The 25062-nt window shown below is 52.1% G+C and overlaps 3 protein-coding genes and 9 non-coding genes across 14 annotated transcripts in view; all 12 read right to left on the reverse strand.

Annotated features, from left to right (window-relative positions):
* The window catches only part of LOC137491248 (uncharacterized), a 697259-nt gene that overhangs the window by 512244 nt on the left and 159953 nt on the right, over positions 1-25062 (reverse strand). The window lies entirely within an intron of this gene.
* The window catches only part of LOC108182277 (uncharacterized), a 257835-nt gene that overhangs the window by 96191 nt on the left and 136582 nt on the right, over positions 1-25062 (reverse strand). The window lies entirely within an intron of this gene.
* On the reverse strand, positions 1009-1079 carry trnag-ccc (transfer RNA glycine (anticodon CCC)). Its single transcript has one exon. It is a non-coding gene; the product is annotated as a tRNA-Gly (tRNA).
* trnag-gcc (transfer RNA glycine (anticodon GCC)) lies at positions 1645-1715 on the reverse strand. The gene has a single exon. It is a non-coding gene; the product is annotated as a tRNA-Gly (tRNA).
* Positions 2122-2192, reverse strand: trnag-gcc (transfer RNA glycine (anticodon GCC)). The gene has a single exon. It is a non-coding gene; the product is annotated as a tRNA-Gly (tRNA).
* On the reverse strand, positions 3711-3781 carry trnag-gcc (transfer RNA glycine (anticodon GCC)). The gene has a single exon. It is a non-coding gene; the product is annotated as a tRNA-Gly (tRNA).
* trnag-ccc (transfer RNA glycine (anticodon CCC)) lies at positions 3870-3940 on the reverse strand. Its single transcript has one exon. It is a non-coding gene; the product is annotated as a tRNA-Gly (tRNA).
* LOC141375009 (uncharacterized) lies at positions 5497-8288 on the reverse strand. Of its 3 annotated transcripts, XM_073947508.1 has the most exons (6): positions 7497-8288; positions 6940-7410; positions 6375-6544; positions 6026-6280; positions 5703-5945; positions 5497-5623 (listed from the first exon to the last, which is right to left on the reverse strand). In XM_073947508.1, the coding sequence occupies exons 1-6, from the start codon at positions 8155-8157 to the stop codon at positions 5525-5527; spliced, it is 1899 nt and encodes a 632-aa protein (XP_073803609.1). In that variant the 5' UTR covers positions 8158-8288; the 3' UTR covers positions 5497-5524. The 3 variants fall into 3 exon arrangements, with proteins under 3 accessions (XP_073803609.1, XP_073803608.1, XP_073803607.1); XM_073947507.1 differs by having other exon boundaries at positions 5497-5945; XM_073947506.1 differs by having other exon boundaries at positions 5703-6280.
* Positions 19597-19667, reverse strand: trnag-gcc (transfer RNA glycine (anticodon GCC)). The gene has a single exon. It is a non-coding gene; the product is annotated as a tRNA-Gly (tRNA).
* Positions 20695-20776, reverse strand: trnas-gga (transfer RNA serine (anticodon GGA)). Its single transcript has one exon. It is a non-coding gene; the product is annotated as a tRNA-Ser (tRNA).
* On the reverse strand, positions 21467-21538 carry trnah-gug (transfer RNA histidin (anticodon GUG)). Its single transcript has one exon. It is a non-coding gene; the product is annotated as a tRNA-His (tRNA).
* On the reverse strand, positions 21715-21796 carry trnas-aga (transfer RNA serine (anticodon AGA)). Its single transcript has one exon. It is a non-coding gene; the product is annotated as a tRNA-Ser (tRNA).

Consider the following 25062-nt stretch of genomic DNA (forward strand, 5'->3'; position numbering starts at 1 on the left):
TTGCTGCAAGGCTGTTACCCAGAGCTGGAAGATTAGCAACACAAAACAGGATTTGCATTGGCCAGGAAACGTACTCGGGTCTCCCGGGTGGCAGGCAAGAATTCTACCAGTGAACCACCAATGCTGATATGTTCTTACGGCTGTCCTAGTGATGTGTGATTGCTGCAAGGCTGTTACCCAGAGCTGGAAGAGTAGCAAAACAAAACAGGATTTGTAATGGCTGGGAATCGGAGCCGGGTCTCCCGCGTGGCAGGCGAGAATTCTACCAGTGAACCACCAATGCTGATATGCTCATACATCTTTCCTAGTGGGGTGTGATTGCTGCAAGGCTGTTACCCAGAGCTGGAAGATTAGCAACACAAAAAAAGGAATTGCATTGGCTGGGAATCGGACCCGGCTCTCCCGCGTGGGAGGCGAGAATTCTAGCACTGAACCACCAATGCTGATATGCTCATTCTGCTGTCCTAGTGGGTTGTGATTGCTGCAAGGCTGTTACCCAGAGCTGGAAGAGTAGCGACACAAAAGAGAAATTGCATTGGCTGGGAATCGGACACATGACTCCCACGTGGCAGACGAGAATACTACCACTAAACCACCAATGCTCATATGCTCAAACACATTTCCTAGTGGGGTGTGATTGCTGCAAGGCTGTTACCCAGAGCTGGAAGAGAAGCAACACAAAAAAGGAACTGCGTTGGCCAGGAATCGGACCCGGGTCTCCTGCGTGGGACGCGAGAATTCTACCACTAAACCACCATTGCTGATATGCTCATACTGATGTCCTAGTGGGGTGTGATTGCTGCAAGGCTGTTACCCAGAGCTGGAAGATTAGCAAAACAAAACAGGATTTGTATTGGGCGGAAATCGGACCCAGGTCTCCCACGTGGGAGGCGAGATTTCTACCACTGAACCACCAATGCTGATATGCTCATAGAGTTGACCTAGTGGGGTGTCATTGCTGCAAGGCTGTTACCCAGAGCTGGAAGAGTAGCAACACAAAACAGCAATTGCATTGGCCGGGAATCGGACCCGGGTCTCCCACGTGGGAGGCGAGAATTCTACCACTGAACCACCAATGCTGATATGTCCTTACGGCTGTCCTAGTGATGTGTGATTGCTGCAAGGCTGTTACCCAGAGCAGGAAGAGTAGCAACACAAAACAGGAACTGCGTTGGCCGGGAATCAGACCCGGGTCCCCTGCGTGGGACACGAGAATTCTACCACTAAACCACCATTGCTGATATGGTCATACTGCTGTCCTAGTGTGTTGTGATTACTGCAAGGCTGTTACCCAGAGCTGGAAGAGTAGTAACACAAAAGAGAAATTGCATTGGCTGGGAATCGGACCCATGTCTCCCACGTGCCAGGCGAGAATACTACCACTGAACCACCAATGCTCATATGCTCAAACACATTTCCTAGTGGGGTGTGATTGCTGCAAGGCTGTTACCCAGAGCTGGAAGAGAAGCAACACAAAACAGGAACTGCGTTGGCCGGGAATCAGACCCGGGTCCCCTGCGTGGGACACGAGAATTCTACCACTAAACCACCATTGCTGATATGGTCATACTGCTGTCCTAGTGGGGTGTGATTGCTGCAAGGCTGTTACCCAGAGCTGGCTGAGTAGCAACACAAAACAGGAATCGCATTGGCCGGGATTCAGACCCGGGTCTCCCGCGTGGCAGGCGAGAATTCTACCACTGAACCACCAATGCTGATATGCTCGATTTTCTGTCCTAGTGGGGTGTGATTGCTGCAAGGCTGTTACCCAGAGCTGGAAGATTAGCAACACAAAACAGGATGTGCATTGGCCAGGAATCATACTCGGGTCTCCCGCGTGGCAGGCAACAATTCTACCACTGAACCACCAATTTTGATATGCTCATACTGCTCTCCTAGTTGGGTGTGATTGCTGCAAGGCTGTTACCCAGAGCTGGAAGAGTAGCAACACAAAACAGGAATTTCATTGGTTGGAAAATGGACACGGATCTCCCGCATCACAAATGGGAATTTTACCACAAAACCACCAACGCTGATATGCTCACACTGCTGTCCTAGTGTGTTGTGATTGCTGCAAGGCTGTTACCCAGAGCTGGAAGAGTATCAACACAAAACAGGATTTGCATTGGCCGGGAATTGGACCCAGGTCCCCCGCGTGGCAGGCGAGAATTCTACCACTGAACCACCAATGCTGATATGCTCATATATCCGTCCTAGTGGGGTGTGATTGCTGCAAGGCTGTTACGCAGAGCTGGAAGAGTAGCAACACAAAAAAGGATTTGCATTGGCCAGGAATAGCACCTGGACCTCCCGCATGGCAGGTGAGAATTCTACCACTGAACCACCAATGCTGATATGCTCATAGAGTTGTCCTAGTTGGGTGTGATTGCTGCAAGGCTGTTACCCAGAGCTGGAAGAGTAGCAACACGAAACAGGAATTGCATTGGCCGGGAATCAGATCGGGTCTCCCACATGGGAGGTGAGAATTCTACCACTGAACCACCAATGCTGATGTGGTCTTATGGCTGTCCTAGTGGGGTGTGATTGCTGCAAGGCTGTTACCCAGAGCTGGAAGAGTAGCAACACAAAACAGGATTTGCATTTGCCGGGAATTGGACCCGGGTCTCCCGCGTGGCAGGCGAGATTTCTACCACTGAACCACCAATGCTGATATGCTCAAACACCTGTCGTAGTGGGGTGTGATTGCTGCAAGGCTGTTACCCAGAGCTGGAAGATCAGCAACACCAAACAGGAATTGCATTGGCCGGGAATCAGACCCGGCTCTCCCACGTGGCAGGCGAGATTTCTACCACTGAACCACCAAAGCTGATATGCTCATACAGCTGTCCTAGTGGGTTTTGATTGCTGCAAGGCTGTTACCCAGAGCTGGAAGAGTAGCAACACAAAAGAAAAGTTGCATTGGCTGGGAATCGGACCCATGTCTCCCACGTGGCAGGCAAGAATACCACCACTGAACCACCAATGCTAATATGCTCAAACATCTGTCCTAGTGGGGTGTGATTGCTGCTAGCCTGTTACCAAGAGCTGGAAGAGAAGCAACACAAAACATGAATTGCGTTGGTCGGGAATCGGACCCGGGTCTCCTGCATGGCAGGCGAGAATTCTACCACTGATCCACCAATGCTGATATGCTCATATTGCTGTCCTAGTGGGTTGTGATTGCTGCAAGGCTGTAACCCAGAGCTGGAAGAGTAGCAACACAAAACAGGATTTGCTTTGGCCAGGAATCGGACCCAGGTCTCCCGCGTGGCAGGCGAGAATTCTACCACTGAACCACCAATGCTGACATGTTCACACTGCTCTCCTAGTGGGGTGTGATTGCTGCAAGGCTGGTACCCAGACCTGGAAGAGTGGCAACACAAAACAGGATTTGCATTGGCCAAGAATCCGACCCGTGTCTCCCACGTGGCAGGTGAGAATTCTACCACTGAACCACCAATGCTGATATGCTCGATTGTCTGTCCTAGTGGGGTGTGATTGCTGCAAGGCTGTTACTCAGAGCTGGAAGATTAGCAACACAAAACAGGAATTGCATTGGCCGGGAATCAGACCCGAGTCTTCCACGTGGGAGGCGAGAATTCTACCACTGAACCACCAATGCTGATTTGTTCTTACGGCTGTCCTAGTGATGTGTGATTGCTGCAAGGCTGTTACCCAGAGCTGGAAGAGTAGCAACACAAAACAGGAAATGCATTGGCCGGGAATCGAACCAGGGTCTCCCGCGTGGCAGGCGAGAATTCTACCTCTGAACCACCAATGCTTATATGCTCATACATGTGTCCTAGTGGGGTGTGATTGCTGCAAGGCTGTTACCCAGAGCTGGAAGATTAGCAACACAAAAAAGGAATTGCATTGGCCGGGAATCGGACCCGGCTCTCCCGCGTGGGAGGCGAGAATTCTACCACTGAATCACCAATGCTGATATGCTCAAACTGCTGTCCTAGTGGGTTGTGATTGCTGCAAGGCTGTTACCCAGAGCTGGAAGAGTAGCAACACAAAAGAGAAATTGCATTGGCTGGGAATCAGTTTCAGTTTCCTTTATTTATTGTCATTCAAATCATCACAATAGAATTGTAATGCAGAACGAAATTACGTTGCAACAGACCCAACAAGAACATAAAAAACATCACTATAAAAACACTATAAAATCCTTACATGATAAATAAGCTTTTAGAATTCCATAAAATCTAAAAAATATAATTATATAAGATATAATCCATTTTTAAAAATCTCTGAAGAGAATAACCTAATACTCAAATACCTATTTCACCATTTGTTGTAATATTAACAATTTATGCTAGTTTAACAAATTTATTATTTAACACTAGCTTTCAACAATGCTTAAGAAATGGTATTATTTAAAAGTCTTATAATGACAGGATAAAAACTATCTCGAAACCGCACTGATTTGCTCCTCAGACTTCTGTAACGCCTGCCTGATGGCATGAGTGAGAGCAGGCTATGACCAGGGTGGGTTGGATCCCCTAAAATGTTATTTGCCCTAGACAGACAACGGCGTTGGTAAAGTTCCTCGATAGATGTCATTTTGACTCCAACAGACCTTTCAGCTGACTTTATGATCCTCTTAATGGTGTTCTTATCAGACACACTGCTATTCTCATACCAAAGGGAGATGCCATTTGTAAGAACACTCTCAACAGCTCCTCTGTAAAAAGTTGTGAGGATTGATTGGCTGAGATGTGCTCTTTTCAACCTTCTCAGAAAGTGCAGTCGCTGGTGCGCTTTCTTCGCAAGACAAGTGGTATGGAGAGACCAAGTCAGGTTATTTGTAACATGGACCCCCAGGAATTTTATCTGCTGAACAGTCTCCACAGCAGTGTTATTAATATATACAGGGGAATAAGTGGGGCGTTTCTTTCTGAAGTCGATCACCAACTCCTTAGTTTTATCAACATTCAGAACTAAATTGTTATCGCAGCACCACTTTGTGAAGAGCTTTACTTCCTCCATAAAGTTAACCTCCACTCCACAGCTGCCCTGTCCTGACCTATTCATGCATCTCTAAGGACCGAGCTGTCCCGGGAGAAGCTTGCTAATATACAGAATTGGACTCAAGGCCTTCTGGGCGTTCAAAGCATTTGCAGACCTGGACAGATTTGTCCAGCCCATCACCCCCTTGTGCTGGAAAAGGGATTCATTCTCCCTATGAGCTATCAACCAAGGCTGAACCTGGACGGGGGCGTCCCGCGAGTCACTTTTAACACTCAAGGCAGGGATAGTTTGTCCCAATTGGAACGTAGCCAAGGCAGAACCTGGACGAGGGCATCCCACGTGACACTTTTAACACACAAGTTAGGGCTAATCTGTCCCAATCGGAACGTAGCCAAGGCAGGACCTGGACGCAGCAGGCATACAGCGTTGAACTAAGAAGACAGGGCTCATTTTTGTCCCCACTGAATTTACTTTTACCACACAGATAATAAATAAAAGGAATAATGAAGACACTGAACACCATTTGACCGTTAAGTTGTACAATATTTATTCAGGACGATTCAGAGTCTTCTGTTTGTTCGAGCGGGCGAGCGCCCTGGCTTTTCCCTTTGGCAGGGCGCCATGGCAGCGTCCTCCTGCTGGTTCCCTCCTGGAAAAGAGACACATAAAGGGAAGTTAGCCAATGCCATACGTTCTGCTGTCCACGCCAAAGAGAATGTGATTTTTACCAGGGGAGAGACGGAAGTCTCTGTCCTCTTGCGCCCTTTCCGCGGGGGGCTTTCAGTGCCCGCTGCCTCCCCATCCTCCTCCTCCTCCTCCTCCTCCACCAGGGCCCTTTCAAAGAGTCTGCGGCGCTCGCGTGCTTGGAGAGGTCCGAGGTGAAGTGCGTAGAACTTATCTGAGGTTGAAGTGTCATGGCACATGAATTGCGCCACCTTGCGGCGATCCTCTGAAGAGTGTGCATTCTTTGCCTGCGTCGGAGAGAGACAGAAGCTTGATTAGGATAGAAGCCGCCGCTGGTAGTTACAGGGGCGTCACAATGCCTACTCACATGAGTCGCGATCGCAGTGCGTACGTCAGTAAAGGTGGGTTTGCCTGGAAGGCCCATACTGAGCCAAGCAGACTGAAAGTACTTGTTCAGGGTCCGACAAGGACTGGCTCTGGAAGTGAAAAAGAAATAGGTAGCCTGGCTCCCTCCGGGGAGACCAGCCCGCAGCGCCAAAAACCTGCGGAACCAGCTGTATTCCTCCCTGTTTAGGGACAGCTGAGCCGCCCCAAAGGCTCTGTTTGTTTTGTGAGTGGTAATCTGCCATCAGAGAACAAGCAGTGAGTGAGTGAGTGAGTGAGTGAGTGAGAGAGCATGCTACTGGTGACCCCCACCTTACTTGCGCCATACTCACGTTAATGACATAAGCAGACTCGTCTGGGCTTCTGGAGGCCTCTTCAACCTCCTGGATTGTGAGATTCTGGAAGACTCCACAGCGGTGCCCAGAGATGGAGGTTAGGTAGCCAGTCAGAAAGCCATAGAAGCGCCACTGTTGCCTAGTGCTTGGGTTGGATTCGAGGCTATCTGGTGAAGGACATTAGACAGATTAGACCACCGACGGTTCTATTTCCTTTCTGGGTCACCAACAGCTCTTGGCTGCTGGTGACTTGTTCTCCGGGGCGCCAGCAGCTCAAACAACAGCTGCTGGTGGCCCGGAGAGGAATTGTGCGTTTCTTCTTCAGGGGCACCAGCAGTTCATGGACTGCTGGTGCCCCTGAAGAAGAAACGCACAATTCCTCTCCGGGCCACCAGCAGCTGTTGGTTCATCCAGCCACGTCGGTCTGCCCCCCTTCCCCCCCGAATGAGTACCATTCGCGGGGGAGAGGGGCAGACAGACGTGGCTGGATGAACCAAGGGCTGTTGGTGCCCCGGAAGAACGAACAGGGGGAATCGCTGGAACGGCGGAAGGGCTTGCTTACCTAGCAGGGCGGGAATTTTCCTCCCAGCGGTCCGGTGACAGCGCACCAGGCTGGCCTTGGGGATCAGTCGGCTTTCCTTCGCCTGCTTGGTCCTTACCTCGTGCACGACGACACGCCGGCGTATGCCGCGGATGAGGGCTCTGACCTCCCTTCGAATCAGAACCAGAGCCGTGCTGGAGAGCTGACAGGCGGCCGGCGGCGTCTCCGAGAGGTAGTCTAGGAACTGAGCCACGTTCTTCAGGTAGTGCTGCCTGGTGGGCTCGGCCATGCGCGTCTGACCTAGCCGGGCGGCCCACGCTCGGATTCGGGCTGGTTGGTTGAGGAAGAGGAAGTCCCCTGGCTCCGCGGTGCCCCTGGCCATGTAACCAAGGAAGGCTTTGATTCTCCCCAGCTTCGAAGTGACGTTGTTCCGCAGGCGGGGGGTGGGCTCGCTGCCCAGTTGGTACCCTTCGAACTCCCCCAAGAGAAGGTCTGTGGAACGAGCACAACCAAGAGTCAACTTCCCCGAAGGCACACAGCCAGCAGAGCGACAGTGACGTGCCTGAAATATACTCAACTCAGCGCGGGGACGTGGTCCGGGAACGGGTAGGGTTCCAAAGCCTCCGGAGGCTCGGGGGGCGTCGGACCTCCGGCCGCGCCTCGCCCGGGAGCCGGTGGTGCAGGAGGCGACCTGGTTCTCCTCGCCCGCTTCCTCCTCCTTCTCCCCCCTTCTCCCTTCCTCAGCTCCCGGTAGAGGCGTGTGATCTGGAGCAGGGTGGACCGCATCTTGGTAACCTGTTTCCCCAGGTCCGTGAGCTGAGCCTGTATGCGCTCGGTGGCGCGCCTGCAGCCGCGGTCGGCGCACGGGCGGCCGGCCTCTGGGTCCTCCGAGTCCCGCTCCCCCTCGGAGGACGATGCTAGCTGGGACACGACAGGGATTGCAGGCTGGGTGGACCTCAGCCACTGCAACTCCCGAGCTACTTTCCGGCGTTTCGCCCTCCCCATAGCCTCTTTCCTTCCCGAGGTCGAGAGCTCCGCGTGCTGCCTCAAGTGCCTGTCTAGGCGGGCTGGCGTCCGGCGACATCCCGGGACCGGGCACGGTGTCTTCCGCGTGTCCACGCGGCCGGCGGCCAGCGCGAGAAGCAGCCGCTTCTCGTCCGAGTTGGCCACCTTGTGAACGGCCGTCAGGTGAGGCGCAAGCCGGCTGTAGACGTTGAAGCATAGGGCACATTCAGCCATGACCGTGCCAGAGCCAATGCAGAGGGGGAAAGGGGCCCGCACGCCACGTGCGGCGGTTAATAAGCGGCCGGAGGCGGCGTCCACTTCCGCGTCATGACGTTGGTGGACCCGTATTTCTTAAAGGGGAAGGACACCCCCCCGCACCAGGAGGTGTAAGCCGATGCCCTACGGAGATCCATTCGGTTCAAGCCTTCTTTTGTTACGACTTCTCAAGTAGGGGGGAGAGGGGTGTCCACCTCACTCCCTTCCCCCCTTTTCAAAGGAACCAGAGGGGGTGTCCCGTTAAACAATTCACCCCACCGCCCCTTCATCGTTGCCCCGGTCAGCGGTTCGACACCTCTCTCTCTTGTCACGACTCGAGTTGGGGAAGGGGTGTCCCACCTCACTCCCTATCCCCCCCTTCATTTTGCTGTTCTGGCCAGCGGGAGCTTTTCCACAGCCATTCACGTTCACTTTTTCCACCCCAAAAAGGGGATTGATTGTTTGAGCCCCATCGGGGGGGGGACAGCTCCACACGCGCCAGCCGCGGGAGCTTTTGTGACCTGCTACAACCAACATGGGATACGCACCAACCATCGAAAGGGGGGTCCAGACAGCCCGTAACCCCGGCACCACTGACCCTGGCACGTTTCACCTCGCCGGAGTCCACTAGCTTCCCCTCCCAACCAACCACCCTCACTCCCCCGGGAGCAGGGTAGGCGGGGTGGGGGTCAGCCGGGAGCCAGCAAGGATAAACCCAGGGGGTGGGCGGCGTTGCGGGCGGACGGACGGGATGCAGACGCACACACTCGGGCGGGGGTAGAATCGAAGCCCACACCAGCTCGTTCCCTACGCTGCCCCTGGGGCCTCGATTCACGGCGCCGGGTGACTCGACCGAACCCACCGAACATCCCCCAGCCCTCGCAGGGCGAGGGGCGTGGGGCGGGGGCACGGGCCGAGTATCGGCGCGGGGGAAACGGAGTCCAGGGGGGCGGGCTGGCGGGCAGGCTGAGCAGCAGACAAGCTCTGGGTCATTTAGCCAGACGGGCCATCTGGGTCCTTTACCCACAGATCGGGGCGGGAAGGGGGGGCGCTGTGTGCGGAGGGACACCCCCACGCCTCCCTGATAGAGCGCCCAGGACGGGGAGGATCTGCCACACCCATAGAGGCCGACCCCATTGGTGCTTTGGGGGGCCTGGGTGGGGGCCTAGCCCCTGGGGCGCCACACTAGCTCCTATCGATCAGTCACCGTGGGGTCTGGCGACTGGACTGCCAGAGACTAAGTCCATATTTTTTCGCCTTTCCCGAAACCCTGATGGCAGGTCAGAGATTGTGGGTGTCGGGCAAAAACCTCCAGGCGCGGGACGTCCCGACAAGCAGGCCGGGAAGGGTGGTCTCCCGTCGGGCATGGTTTGGTGGGCTCGGGCCTGGGTCTAACCAAAGCCCCGGTGAGCGCCAGGCATAACGTATTCCTGTTGGACCTTTGGCGCTAGATGCGTAAAGATGTGCCGCTGGTGAACCATTGATGGAGCCGCTGGTGAACCATTGATGGGGCCTCTGAGATCCAGCGTTGGGGAGGCCTGTGCCCCGCGCGCTCTGCCCGGGGTACACGCACCCTTCTTGGGGAGCGAGCCCGGCCCCTCTCCCTGGCCTGGGGCCTATGAGATCCAGCGTTGGGGAGGCCTGTGCCCCGCGCGCTCTGCCCGGGGTACACGCACCCTTCTTGGGGAGCGAGCCCGGCCCCTCTCCCTGGCCTGGGGCCTATGAGATCCAGCGGTGGGGGGGGCCTGTGCCTTGCGCGCTCTGCCCGAGGTACACGCACCCTTCTTGGGGAGCGAGCCCGGCCCCTCTCCCTGGCCTGGGGCCTATGAGATCCAGCGGTGGGGGGGGCCTGTGCCTTGCGCGCTCTGCCCGAGGCACACGCACCCTTCTTGGGGAGCGAGCCCGGCCCCTCTCCCTGGCCTGGGGCCTCTGAGATCCAGCGTTGGGGAGGCCTGTGCCCCGCGCGCTCTGCCCGGGGTACACGCACCCTTCTTGGGGAGCGAGCCCGGCCCCTCTCCCTGGCCTGGGGCCTATGAGATCCAGCGGTGGGGGGGGCCTGTGCCTTGCGCGCTCTGCCCGAGGTACACGCACCCTTCTTGGGGAGCGAGCCCGGCCCCTCTCCCTGGCCTGGGGCCTATGAGATCCAGCGGTGGGGGGGGCCTGTGCCTTGCGCGCTCTGCCCGAGGCACACGCACCCTTCTTGGGGAGCGAGCCCGGCCCCTCTCCCTGGCCTGGGGCCTCTGAGATCCAGCGTTGGGGAGGCCTGTGCCCCGCGCGCTCTGCCCGGGGTACACGCACCCTTCTTGGGGAGCGAGCCCGGCCCCTCTCCCTGGCCTGGGGCCTATGAGATCCAGCGTTGGGGAGGCCTGTGCCCCGCGCGCTCTGCCCGGGGTACACGCACCCTTCTTGGGGAGCGAGCCCGGCCCCTCTCCCTGGCCTGGGGCCTATGAGATCCAGCGGTGGGGGGGGCCTGTGCCTTGCGCGCTCTGCCCGAGGTACACGCACCCTTCTTGGGGAGCGAGCCCGGCCCCTCTCCCTGGCCTGGGGCCTATGAGATCCAGCGGTGGGGGGGGCCTGTGCCTTGCGCGCTCTGCCCGAGGCACACGCACCCTTCTTGGGGAGCGAGCCCGGCCCCTCTCCCTGGCCTGGGGCCTCTGAGATCCAGCGGTGGGGGGGGCCTGTGCCTTGCGCGCTCTGCCCGAGGCACACGCACCCTTCTTGGGGAGCGAGCCCGGCCCCTCTCCCTGGCCTGGGGCCTCTGAGATCCAGCGTTGGGGAGGCCTGTGCCCCGCGCGCTCTGCCCGGGGTACACGCACCCTTCTTGGGGAGCGAGCCCGGCCCCTCTCCCTGGCCTGGGGCCTATGAGATCCAGCGTTGGGGAGGCCTGTGCCCCGCGCGCTCTGCCCGGGGTACACGCACCCTTCTTGGGGAGCGAGCCCGGCCCCTCTCCCTGGCCTGGGGCCTATGAGATCCAGCGTTGGGGAGGCCTGTGCCCCGCGCGCTCTGCCCGGGGTACACGCACCCTTCTTGGGGAGCGAGCCCGGCCCCTCTCCCTGGCCTGGGGCCTATGAGATCCAGCGGTGGGGGGGGCCTGTGCCTTGCGCGCTCTGCCCGAGGTACACGCACCCTTCTTGGGGAGCGAGCCCGGCCCCTCTCCCTGGCCTGGGGCCTCTGAGATCCAGCGTTGGGGAGGCCTGTGCCCCGCGCGCTCTGCCCGGGGTACACGCACCCTTCTTGGGGAGCGAGCCCGGCCCCTCTCCCTGGCCTGGGGCCTATGAGATCCAGCGTTGGGGAGGCCTGTGCCCCGCGCGCTCTGCCCGGGGTACACGCACCCTTCTTGGGGAGCGAGCCCGGCCCCTCTCCCTGGCCTGGGGCCTATGAGATCCAGCGGTGGGGGGGGCCTGTGCCTTGCGCGCTCTGCCCGAGGTACACGCACCCTTCTTGGGGAGCGAGCCCGGCCCCTCTCCCTGGCCTGGGGCCTATGAGATCCAGCGGTGGGGGGGGCCTGTGCCTTGCGCGCTCTGCCCGAGGCACACGCACCCTTCTTGGGGAGCGAGCCCGGCCCCTCTCCCTGGCCTGGGGCCTCTGAGATCCAGCGTTGGGGGGGGGGCCGTGCCCTGCACGCTCTGCCCGAGGTACACGCACTCTCCGGCGGCGAGCGCTGGTTCCAAAGGACCCCCTAGATTTGCACCTAATCACCAGCCGTGCCCGGGCACCCCACTATTAAGCCCGGGGACACTAACTCCTCCAAACCGCATGGATCAGACAGACGTGCTGCTGGTGACCCAACTGGCCAAGACGTACCGCTGGTGACCCAATCGGTCTTTGGGTTTGTGAATGGGTCACCACCGGCCCTGGGCTCCTGTATGGGGCACCAGCCGCACGTCGTTCTAGCCTCCGTCTGCGATGGGGTCTTATGTTTGCTGCGGGGTGACGGACGCTGGGAGACGGGTTAGCAGCTCAGAAATGGACCCTTGACTCCCGTGGACCCCCTAACTCCCATGGTGTTCAGACCACTGGCCTTGCCCGGATTTGAACGCTTGTTTTTGGGTTAGCTTTGCTGGCCAAGAGGCCTGGATCCTTGGAAGGACCAGGGCAGCAGTGCGCATTTGGTTTGCCCGGATTTGAACGCTTGTTTTTGGGGTTAGCTTTGCTGGCCAAGAGGCCTGGATCCTTGGAAGGACCAGGGCAGCAGTGCGCATTTGGTTTGCCCGGATTTGAACGCTTGTTTTGGGGCAACGGGGCCCTCGTTAGACCCCTGGTTCGTTCAACCGCGAAATCGAAAATTGCACTAAGTCCTTCTTTTGAGTCTGTTATCGAAACCTCGACGGCAGGTCAGCGAAACCCAGGGACGCGCTACCACCCCCTCCAGGCGCGGGTCATGCCGGAGAGAGTGGTCTCTTTCCGGGCATGGCTTGGTGAGCTCTCCCCCCTGGTCCAACGAACGCCCCCGGTGAGCGCACTTAGGTCTCAGCTGGTGCGTAAATGGTGCCGCTGGTGAACCATTGGCCTCCGAGGCTTCATGTCACGCGCTCTCTGCCCAATACACCCTCACTTATCCCGGGCAAGCACTGATCACCAAAGACCCCCCCCTGGCTCTTTCTGACCCATCGCTTACCGTTGGTGACCCACATAGGCCTTTGCGCGCGGTGGCCTGCCATGGAACCCTGACTCCCATGGTGTTCAGACCACTGGCCTTGCCCGGATTTGAACGCTTGTTTTTGGGTTAGCTTTGCTGGTCAAGAGGCCTGGATCCTTGGTAGAACCAGGGCAGCAGTGCGCATTTGGTTTGCCCGGATTTGAACGCTTGTTTTTGGGTTAGCTTTGCTGGCCAAGAGGCCTGGATCCTTGGAAGGACCAGGGCAGCAGTGCGCATTTGGTTTGCCCGGATTTGAACGCTTGTTTTTGGGTTAGCTTTGCTGGCCAAGAGGCCTGGATCCTTGGAAGGACCAGGGCAGCAGTGCGCACTTGGTTTGCCCGGATTTGAACGCTTGTTTTGGGGTAGCTTTGCTGGCCATTGAGGCCTGGGTCCTTGGTAGGACCAGGGCAGCAGCGCCCACTTGGTTTGCCCGGATTTGAACGCTTGTTTTTGGGTTAGCTTTGCTGGCCAAGAGGCCTGGATCCTTGGAAGGACCAGGGCAGCAGTGCGCATTTGGTTTGCCCGGATTTGAACGCTTGTTTTTGGGTTAGCTTTGCTGGCCAAGAGGCCTGGATCCTTGGAAGGACCAGGGCAGCAGCGCCCACTTGGTTTGCCCGGATTTGAACGCTTGTTTTGGGTTAGCTTTGCTGGCCAAGAGGCCTGGATCCTTGGAAGGACCAGGGCAGCAGCGCCCACTTGGTTTGCCCGGATTTGAACGCTTGTTTTGGGTTAGCTTTGCTGGCCAAGAGGCCTGGATCCTTGGAAGGACCAGGGCAGCAGTGCCCACTTGGTTTGCCCGGGTTTGAACGCTTGTTTTGGGGCAACGGGGCCCTCGTTAGACCCCTGGTTCGTTCAACCGCGAAATCGAAAATTGCACTAAGTCCTTCTTTTGAGTCTGTTATCGAAACCTCGACGGCAGGTCAGCGAAACCCAGGGACGCGCTACCACCCCCTCCAGGCGCGGGTCATGCCGGAGAGAGTGGTCTCTTTCCGGGCATGGCTTGGTGAGCTCTCCCCCCTGGTCCAACGAACGCCCCCGGTGAGCGCACTTAGGTCTCAGCTGGTGCGTAAATGGTGCCGCTGGTGAACCATTGGCCTCCGAGGCTTCATGTCACGCGCTCTCTGCCCAATACACCCTCACTTATCCCGGGCAAGCACTGATCACCAAAGACCCCCCCCTGGCTCTTTCTGACCCATCGCTTACCGTTGGTGACCCACATAGGCCTTTGCGCGCGGTGGCCTGCCATGGAACCCTGACTCCCATGGTGTTCAGACCACTGGCCTTGCCCGGATTTGAACGCTTGTTTTTGGGTTAGCTTTGCTGGTCAAGAGGCCTGGATCCTTGGTAGAACCAGGGCAGCAGTGCGCATTTGGTTTGCCCGGATTTGAACGCTTGTTTTTGGGTTAGCTTTGCTGGCCAAGAGGCCTGGATCCTTGGAAGGACCAGGGCAGCAGTGCGCATTTGGTTTGCCCGGATTTGAACGCTTGTTTTTGGGTTAGCTTTGCTGGCCAAGAGGCCTGGATCCTTGGAAGGACCAGGGCAGCAGTGCGCACTTGGTTTGCCCGGATTTGAACGCTTGTTTTGGGGTAGCTTTGCTGGCCATTGAGGCCTGGGTCCTTGGTAGGACCAGGGCAGCAGCGCCCACTTGGTTTGCCCGGATTTGAACGCTTGTTTTTGGGTTAGCTTTGCTGGCCAAGAGGCCTGGATCCTTGGAAGGACCAGGGCAGCAGTGCGCATTTGGTTTGCCCGGATTTGAACGCTTGTTTTTGGGTTAGCTTTGCTGGCCAAGAGGCCTGGATCCTTGGAAGGACCAGGGCAGCAGCGCCCACTTGGTTTGCCCGGATTTGAACGCTTGTTTTGGGGTAGCTTTGCTGGCCAAGAGGCCTGGATCCTTGGAAGGACCAGGGCAGCAGTGCGCATTTGGTTTGCCCGGATTTGAACGCTTGTTTTTGGGTTAGCTTTGCTGGCCAAGAGGCCTGGATCCTTGGAAGGACCAGGGCAGCAGTGCGCACTTGGTTTGCCCGGATTTGAACGCTTGTTTTGGGGTAGCTTTGCTGGCCATTGAGGCCTGGGTCCTTGGAAGGACCAGGGCAGCAGTGCCCACTTGGTTTGCCCGGGTTTGAACGCTTGTTTTTGGGTTAGCTTTGCTGGCCAAGAGGCCTGGATCCTTGGAAGGACCAGGGCAGCAGCGCGCACTTGGTTTGCCCGGATTTGAACGCTTGTTTTGGGGTAGCTTTGCTGGCCATTGAGGCCTGGGTCCTTGGAAGGACCAGGGCAGCAGCGCCCACTTGGTTTGCCCGGATTTGAACGCTTGTTTTGGGTTAGCTTTGCTGGCCAAGAGGCCTGGATCCTTGGAAGGACCAGGGCAGCAGTGCGCATTTGGTTTGCCCGGATTTGAACGCTTGTTTTTGGGTTAGCTTTGCTGGCCAAGAGGCCTGGATCCTTGGAAGGACCAGGGCAGCAGTGCGCACTTGGTTTGCCCGGATTTGAACGCTTGTTTTGGGGTAGCTTTGCTGGCCATTGAGGCCTGGGTCCTTGGAAGGACCAGGGCAGCAGTGCCCACTTGGTTTGCCCGGGTTTGAACGCTTGTTTTTGGGTTAGCTTTGCTGGCCAAGAGGCCTGGATCCTTGGAAGGACCAGGGCAGCAGCGCGCATTTGGTTTGCCCGGATTTGAACGCTTGTTTTTGGGTTAGCTTTGCTGGCCAAGAGGCCTGGATCCTTGGAAGGACCAGGGCAGCAGTGCGCATTTGGTTTGCCCGGATTTGAACGCTTGTTTTTGGGGTTAGCTTTGCTGGCCAAGAGGCCTGGATCCTTGGAAGGACCAGGGCAGCAGTGCGCATTTGGTTTGCCCGGATTTGAACGCTTGTTTTTGGGTTAGCTTTGCTGGCCAAGAGGCCTGGATCCTTGGAAGGACCAGGGCAGCAGTGCGCATTTGGTTTGCCCGGGTTTGAACGCTTGTTTTGGGGCAACGGGGCCCTCGTTAGACCCCTGGTTCGTTCAACCGCGAAATCGAAAATTGCACTAAGTCCTTCATTTGAGTCTGTTATCGAAAACTCGACGGCAGGTCAGCGAAACCCAGGGACGCGCTACCCCCCCCTCCAGGCGCGGGTCATGCCGGAGAGAGTGGTCTCTATCCGGGCATGGCTTGGTGGGCTCTCCCCCTGGTCCAACCAACGCCCCCGGTGAGCTCATCCATAGCGTTTGCCAGCGGTCGTTCCAAAGACCCCCCCCGCTAGAGACCCACCATCCCCCAAATGAGTGTTAGTTGTTTCAAACAGCAAAAAAATAAAATCAATGCATTTCGTTTTCAAAATGATTTTTTTTTTACTTTCTCCCTGTAGTTCCTCTCATCATTATCCTGGATGAGACCCACTATTGTGGTGTCATCAGCATATTTAATAATGTGATTAGTGCTAAGTTTTGCACAACAATCATGGGTCATCAGAGTGTATAGCAGTGGACTCAAGACGCACCCCTGAGGGGAGCCTGTATTGAGCAGAGTGGTAGATGACGAAATACCCTCCACTCGCACAAACTGTGGCCTATTAGTCAGAAAGTCAAGAATCCAGTTCCGAAGAGGTGTATTCAGACCTAGAGATGCTAATTTGTTGACCAGGTGCTGAGGAATAATAGTATTAAAAGCAGAGCTAAAATCAACAAACAGCATCCGTACCGATGTGTTTCTACTCTCCAAGTGTTCAAGACTCAGATGCAGTGCAGTGGAAATAGCATCATCAGTAGACCTGTTTGGCCGATAGGCAAACTGAAGTGGATCAAGTGAAGTAGGCAGGATGGAGGTGATATGACTTTTTACCAGTTTCTCAAAGCATTTCATTATCAGTGAAGTTAAAGCTATCGGCCGATAGTCATTTAAAGAAGTGACTGAAGGTTTTTTTGGCACTGGAATAATAGCAGATGTTTTGTAACATGATGGCACAACAGCTTGATGCATAGAGATATTAAATATGTCCGTCAGTACAGGCGCAAGTTGTTCTGCACACCCCTTGAGTACTCTGCCTGGTATTTTGTCAGGCCCTGCCGCCTTACCAGCGTTTACTTTCTTTAGGGTCTTGCGGACATCAGTGATATCAAAGCTTAGCACCTGCTCGTCATGCTGCAATGTGGCCTTCACTGCTGGTGTATTATTAACAGCATCAAACCTTCCAAAGTAGTTGTTAAGATCATTAAGAAAGTCAATGTTATTTTCACAGGACAGTGAGATGCTTTTATAGTCTGTAACAGACTGAATACCCTGCCATAAACTTCTAGTATCTTTGTGGTCCTGGAAGTATTCTTTAATCTTATTTCCATGGGCTCTTTTTGCCACTCTGATTGCCCTATTCAGATTGGCCCGAGCAGACCTAAGAACAGCTGCATCCCCACACTTAAAAGCAGAGTTTCTTGTTTTTAGCAAAGCCCGCACCTCTGCAGTCATCCAGGGTTTTTCATTTGCTCTGACTTTAATGTTCTTAGTGACACAGACATCCTCCATACACTTAAAAATATAACTGGATACAGCATCAGCATATTCATTAATATCTGTGCCTTGACCATTTGTGGAGGCCTCTCTGAACACAGTCCAGTCTGTGCAATCAAAGCAGTCCTGTAATTCAGACATAGCTCCCTCTGGCCAAATTCTCACTTGTTTTATAGAGGGCTTGGTACTTGTGAGACGGGCTTTGTATGTTGGTATTAACATAACAGAAAGGTGATCTGATGAGCCAAGATGGGGGCGAGGAACTGCTTTGTATGCCAGTTTAATGTTTGTGTACACATGATCCAATACATTCATACCTCTTGTGGCAAAATTTACGTATTGAAAAAAGTGGGGGAGCACTTTCTTCATGTTTGCCTGGTTGAAATCACCTGCAGCAATGATTACTCCTTCTGGATGAGAAGTATGAAGTCTGTTTATAAAATGGTATAATACATCAAGGGCTTGTTTTGTATCTGCATCTGGAGGGATATATACAGCAATAATAAAAACAACGGAGAATTCTCTCGGAAGATAAAAGGGGCGGCACTTTACTGTCAAAACCTCAATATCAGGCGAACAGTATGAGTAGATCATATTTACATCCTTGCACCATCTATTATTAACATAGATGCAAAGACCACCACCTCGGGATTTCCCGCTGAGTGTGCTGTTTCTATCAGCCCGGAATACAGTTAGCCCCGTTAGGCTTATCGCTTCATCCGAAATGGAATCGTTTAACCACGTCTCGCTAAGAACTAGTGCACAACAGTCTCTCACCTCCCGTGTCGATGTTAACTCGAGTCTGAGGTTGTCCAGTTTGTTTTCTAATGATCGGACATTTGCCACCATCAGTGAAGGCAGCGGTGTTCGGCAGGGAAAAGCTCTTAGCCTAGCTGCTGCTCCTCCGCGAACCCCGCGTTTCTGCTTGCGCATACACCGCCGCCGACGCCACCTCGTCCGGGTGGTGTCATTAGATGTCTCCTTTACTCGGCGGGCCTCTTCGCGACAACTCAGTAGTCCGTAGTCTTTTAGTGTTTCTATAATCTTCGGATCAAACCAGCAGAGTTTGCTGGCAGATTCTAGTAGCAACAGATTCTGCCTGTCATATATCAGTTTCGTTTTACTCATTCTAACACTATCTCTGACGCTATTTTTTGTCTTGTTCTGAGCCGATGCAGCCGCAGCCAGCGAAGGCGCCGCCAATTCCCGACCCATGTCTCTCACGTGGCAGGCGAGAATACTACCACTGAACCACCAATGTTCATATGCTCAAACATGTGTCCTAGTGGGGTGTGATTGCTGCAAGGCTGTTACCCAGAGCTGGAAGAGTAGCAACACAAAACAGGATTTGCATTGGCTGGGAGTCGCACCTGGATCTCCCGCGTGGCAGGCGAGAGTTCTACCACTGAACCACCAATGCTGATATGCTCATAGAGTTGTCCTAGTGGGGTGTGATTGCTGCAAGGCTGTTACCCAGAGCTGGAAGAGTAGCAACACAAAACAGGAATTGCATTGGCCGGGAATCAGACCCGGGTCTCCCAGGTGGGAGGCGAGAATTCTACCACTAAACCACCAATGCTGATATGTTCTTACTGCTGTCCTAGTGATGTGTGATTGCTGCAAGGCTGTTACCCAGAGCTGGAAGAGTAGCAACACAAAACAAGATTTGCATTGGCTGGGAATTGGACCCGAGTCTCCCGCATGGCAGGCGAGAATTCTACCACTGAACCACCAATGCTGATATGCTCATACAGCTGTCCTAGTGGGGTGTGATTGCTGCAAGGCTGTCACCCAGAGCTGGAAGATTAGCAACACAAAACAGGAATTGCATTGGCCGGGAATCGGACCCGGCTCTCCCGCGTGGGAGGGGAGAATTCTACCACTGAACCACCCATGCTGCTATGCTCAAACTGCTGTCCTAGTGGGTTGTGATTGCTGCAAGGCTGTTACCCAGAGCTGGAAGAGTAGCAACACAAATAAGAAATTGCATTGGCTGGGAATCGGACCCATGTCTCCCACGTGGCAGGCGAGAATACTACCACTGAACCACCAATGCTCATATGCTCAAACATTTGTCCTAGTGGGGTGTGATTGCTGCAAGGCTGTTACCCAGAGCTGGAAGAGAAGCAACACAAAACAGGAACTGCGTTGGCCAGGAATCGGACCCAGGTCCCATGCGTGGGACACGAGAATTCTACCACTAAACCACCATTGCTGATATGGTCATACTGCTGTCCTAGTGGGGTGTGATTGCTGCAAGGCTGTTACCCAGAGCTGGCTGAGTAGCAACACAAACAGGATTTGCATTGGCCGGGAATCGGACCCGGGTCTCCCGCGTGGCAGGCGAGAATTCTACCACTGAACCACCAATGCTGATATGCTCATACTGCTCTCCTAGTGGGGTGTGATTGCTGCAAGGCTGTTACCCAGAGCTGGAAGAGTAGCAACACAAAACAGGATTTGCATTAGCCGGGAATCGCACCTGGATCTCCCACGTTGCAGGCAAGAATTCTACCACTGAACCACCAATGCTGATATGTTCACACTGCTCTCCTAGTGGGGTGTGATTGCTGCAAGGCTGGTACCCAGACTCCAGAATGTAAGCAGCTGGATTGTTTAGACGAAATTTCCCTCTTGTTAGTAAAGCTATATTCCAGAAAGTTTGTAGAATCGATGCTGATCTTCAAGCCGTGTTGTTTGAGCACTGTGCTGATAGGCTCAAGTTAAAATTAGGGTATAAGATATAAAAGCAAGAGTGCGAAGAGCGGAGCAGTGGGCAAAGACGTCCGAACAGTAACAAAGCAGGAAGTAGGAATAAACGTCGGTCCATGATGAGATGGACTGGAAAACAGAAATCCGAATCCTTCATAGGAGACATTAAATAGATCAATGATAACTGCAGAAGGTCTTTCTGCTGTTGTGGCAATGAATGGACAGTCAACAATTGAAAAGATTCCTTCCATGCCTTAGAAGCGTGACTTGATCAGTACTTATCTACACAGCATGCTGGCATCAAAGATCCTGTTTCTCATATCGAATCCCTAGTCTTCTACACTTTAGGAAACGTAAAAATTCAGGACATGCCATTAGCACAGCCTGCACTAAAAGGTGGCTGGAGATTACGGATGGCAACACAGAGTGCAACACCGATGTCACCTTGAAAAATCTGCCGAACCGGGGTTGCTGTGGCCACAGCGCAGAGTACTAACCACTATACTATCACATCGAGCTACGGGACAGCCGTTGTGGCCCTTGTGTGGTATGTTCCTCCCTGTGATATGCCCCTTTCTGTTCAGTGAGAACATGCTGTTGTTTTTCTCCTCCTACCAGCACAACGCTTTTCCCAAGAAACAATGGAAATGCAAACAATTGATGACTGCAATTTTAAAAAGTGAGAGGACATAGTTTGCAGGATTTGAACCTGCGTGGGGAGACCCCAAAAGATTTCCAGTCCTTCGCCTTAACCACTCGGCCACGACTACAAGACTGTCTGAACTACCATGTCTTCATGACTAGTACACGTATTGTGCATCCAGATGAAACTTTCACCAAGTGATAGCTCAACGGCAAAAGCTGTGGCTCCACAAAATGAGCCTTACACACCCCAACAGGGACTTGAACCCTGGACCCTCAGTTTAAAAGTCTGATGCTCTACCGACTGAGCTATCCAGGCTCTACAACAGTAATTTACTGGGTTTAGGGTTGTGGTCGGCGCAGACCTTTACAGAACTCTCAAGTTTACTGTGAGATGGGGTTTTAAGCTTATGGTTGGTGTGGATGTTGCTAAAACACGACAGGTTATTTTAAGGTTGGGTTTATGATTGTTGTAGATGTAGAAATCAGTACAACACAATAGTTTGGACTCTATGTCATGTAGGAGACATTAAATAGATCAATGATAACTGCAGAAGGTCTTTCTGCTGTTGTGGCAATGAATGGACACTCAACAATTGAAAAGATTCCTTCCATCCCTTAGAAGCGTGACTTGATCAGTACTTATCTACACAGCATGCTGGCATCAAAGATCTTGTTTCTCATATAGAATTCTAGTCTTCCACACTTTAGGAAACGTAAATATTCAGGACGTGTCATTAGCACAGCCTGCACTAAAAGGTGGTTGGAGATTACGGATGGCAACACAGAGTGTAACGCCAATGTCACCTTTAAAAACCTGCCGTGACCCGGATTCGAACCGGGGTTGCTGCGGCCACAACGCAGAGTACTAACCACTATACGATCACGGCGTGCTACGGAACAGCCATTGTGCCGCTTGTGTGGTATGTTCTTCTCTGTGATATGCCCTCTTTCTGTTCAGTGAGAACGCTGTTGTTTTCCTCCTCTTACCAGCACAACACTTTTCCCAAGAAACAATGAAAATGCAAACAATTGATGAATGCTGCAATTTTAAAAAGGGAGGGCACGTAGTCGGCAGGATTCGAACCTGCGCGGGGAGACCCCAGTGGATATCTAGTCTATCGCCTTAACCACTCGGCCACGACTACAAGACTGCCTGATCTGCCATGTCTTCATGCCTAGTACATGTATTGTGCATCCAGATAAAACTTTAATCAAGTGATAGCTCAACGGCAAAACCTGCGGCTTCACAAAATCAGCCTTACACGCCCGAACAGGGACTTGAACCCTGGACCCTCAGATTAAAAGTCTGTTGCTCAACTGACTGAGCTATCCAGGATCTACAAGAGTAATTTACAAGTAGGCAAGATTTAGGGTTGTGGTTAGCGCAGACCTTTACAGAACTCTAAAGTTTACCGTGAGATGGGGTTTTAAGCTTATGGTTGGTGTGGATGTTGCTAAAACACGACAGGTTACTTTAAGATTGGGTTTATGGTTGTTGTAGATGTAGACATCAGTACAACACAATAGTTTGGACTCCTTGTCATGTAGGAGACATTAAATAGATCAATGATAACTGCAGAAGGTCTTTCTGCTGTTGTGGCAATGAATGGACACTCAACAATTGAAAAGATTCCTTCCATGCCTTAGAAGCATGACTTGATCAGTACTTATCTACACAGCATGCTGGCATCAAAGATCCTGTTTCTCATTTCGAATTCTAGTCTTCCACACTTTAGGAAACGTAAACATTCAGGACGTGCCATTAGCACAGCCTGCACTAAAAGGTGGCTGGAGATTACAGATGGCAACACAGAGTGTAACGCCTATGTCACCTAGAAAAACCTGCCGTGACCCGGATTCGAACTGGGGTTGCTGCGGCCATAACGCAGAGTACTAACCACTATACGATTTAAAAAAAAAAAAAATTTTATTAAGAAATATTCATAAAATTACAATTTTACATTTTACACATATTTGCACAAGATATTTCATTTCAAAAGCAGTTCATTGGTGGTCGATGGTCTTATTTCCAGGGTCCTTTCAGTCCTTTAAAAGAGAAATGTCCAATTCACAGTCCTTTAAAATCTGACATACTTCAACCGTAAAAACATTGTAAAAAAACATCAACTTTTTCTTCATGATAAAAATAATAAAACAAACATTGTACATACTTTACAAATTTTCTTTTAAAAATGTTCCATACATTTAGTCGCACTTTTTCCTTCCTCATTACAACTCTTCTTCCCATATTGCGTTTTTCATCAACATTATCAGCAAGTTAATTAGCTTTTTGTTTTTACATGCACATTCATTTTCCAATCCCAACATTAAAACCTTTTTCCATTCCGTTTCTTCCTCCCCTTTTAATATTGAGATCATTTCTTTACATCTTTCATTAAAATCATCCAACTGTTTGCAATGTAAAAATAAATGTAAAAGCCCCTCATCATCTTCGTTACACACTTTACATGTTGCATCTTGTTCCATCCCAATTTTATTTAAAATGGAATCAGTAAAAATCACTCTGTGTCTAATAAAATATTCTAAGTTTGCCAGTTTTATTTGTATAAAAATACCTCTCATGTTTTCCCATATGTTGTTCTCATTTGTTATCTCGTATTTTTGCATCCAGTATTCATTTGCCACAGGTTTCTTAAAAACTGCATCCCTAAAAACACAAAAAAAACTTTTCACAGTACATTCCTTAAAATCATTCAATTTCTCCCCTATTCTCACATACACTTCCATTCCATCAACGTCATCTTCTTTATTTTAAATTTTTTGAATCCATTCTTGAGGGATTGCAGTTTTAATTATTTCGTACTTATTTTTTATTTCTTGTCTGCTATATTCTTCCTTTGCTTCTTCCATGGCATCAATAATGCATTGAACTGGTAAAAAACCTTCTTTAAACTCATATAAAATATCCCTTACTTTAACTATTCCTGCCACCCACCATTTCTTTAAAAAAATCTCCCTCCCTTGATTTAAAATGCAGTTGTTTAAGAAAAGGGGCTGATTTAAAATGTTCTCTCTCCCTAGAGGTTTAAAATGCACATTGTTTAAAAATTTGCCCCAAGCTCTTAACAATTCCTTATAAAAATCCGGCACCCTCTCCGCCATCCAGTTTTTTGTTTATTAAGGTTGATTAGAAAACAGTGTAGGGCCTAGTGGGCTTGAGGAATGACTCAAAGGCAACCTGTGGTTTTGGGGAAAAGTAACTGCCACCTATTGTTGAGATCACGCCTTTTGGATTTGTTGTACAAGAGCCTCTTTATGCATGTGCAAAGAAACTGAGTAGAAAGCACAGTAAATTTTGCTTCCCCCCCACTGTCTTAGACGAAACTGCGTTTGGAAGTATCATATCCAGAGGTTTTTTCTTTTAGTGTTAAGACTAAGTAGGCCAGAGCACCTGTCTTGGCAACAGCAGGTGCTAGGTTCAAATCCAAACTGCACCTTTCCCTCAGATTATGGGAGAGTGGCTTTCTGATCTGAAACTCTTTCAATGGCCGATAGCATATGTTTGTCCTGATTTCCATTTTCCGAGCTGACTCTGAGTTTGGATGTAATGAAACTGGAGGTTCCAAAAAACACTTAACACATGATTAAGGATAGATTAAATAAAAATAAATTCACACATCTTGAACAGAGGCCAGGTTAACGGTCAGGTTTGAGACATGATCCTCCAGACTCTAAAAGACCATGTCCATCTTGTCTGCATTTTCTGCATCCTGACATGCTGGTTTTTGTTGTGTATTGTTTTTTCTCCTTTGATTTTTGTTATTGGGCAAATGTTTCTAACAGTGAATTTCTGTGGCGCTGTGGCTTAGCTGGTCAAAGAGCCTGTCTTGTAAGCCTGTCGTGTGCTTGTTTTATATAGCTTGCCGGATCGATTCATAAAATTGTATAGCTTTGAGGCGTAATGAATACTGTGACAAATAGAGTTAAACAACTTCTTTGCTTGCGATTTTTAGACTCAATGTGTATTTTTAGTCTCTGTGTGCAAAAACGTCCTGCCTTCTTTTCAGCTGTGGCTTAGTTGGTCAAAGCGTCTGTCTTGTTAACAGGAGATCCAGGGTTCAAATCCCAGCAGTGCCTAATGTACAGGTGCCAGGGTGGTTTTTGTTAAGAGTGCATGCAGCGCTACAGTTGTTAGTTATTTTTCTTTTTTCAATTAAAAAATTAGCCCCTGTCAAGGTCGTTTGACGCTGTAGCTTAGTTGGTCAAAGTGCCTGTCTTGTAAACAGGAGACCCTGGAATCAAGTTCCAGCAAAAGTGACTATCAGCTATTGTTGAGATCAAGCCTTTTGGATTTGTTGTACAAGAGCCTCTTTATGCACACACATACACACACACACACACGTGATATGGCTGAAAAAAATGTAAACAGGGATTTTGACAAATTATTGAC

The sequence above is a fragment of the Danio rerio genome, chromosome 4 (genome assembly GCF_049306965.1).
Source record: "Danio rerio strain Tuebingen ecotype United States chromosome 4, GRCz12tu, whole genome shotgun sequence".
In the NCBI taxonomy this organism is placed as follows: Eukaryota; Metazoa; Chordata; class Actinopteri; order Cypriniformes; family Danionidae; genus Danio; species Danio rerio.

Coding starts and splice junctions, on each gene's coding strand:
- LOC141375009 (XM_073947506.1), bottom strand. CDS start 8,157: ATGGCTGAATGTGCCCTATGCTTCAACGTCTACAGCCGGCTTGCGCCT. Junction 7,411..7,496: donor GGACCACGTCCCCGCGCTGA/GTTGAGTATATT, acceptor CTCGTTCCACAG/ACCTTCTCTTGGGGGAGTTC. Junction 6,281..6,374: donor AGTCTGCTTATGTCATTAAC/GTGAGTATGGCG, acceptor CTCTGATGGCAG/ATTACCACTCACAAAACAAA.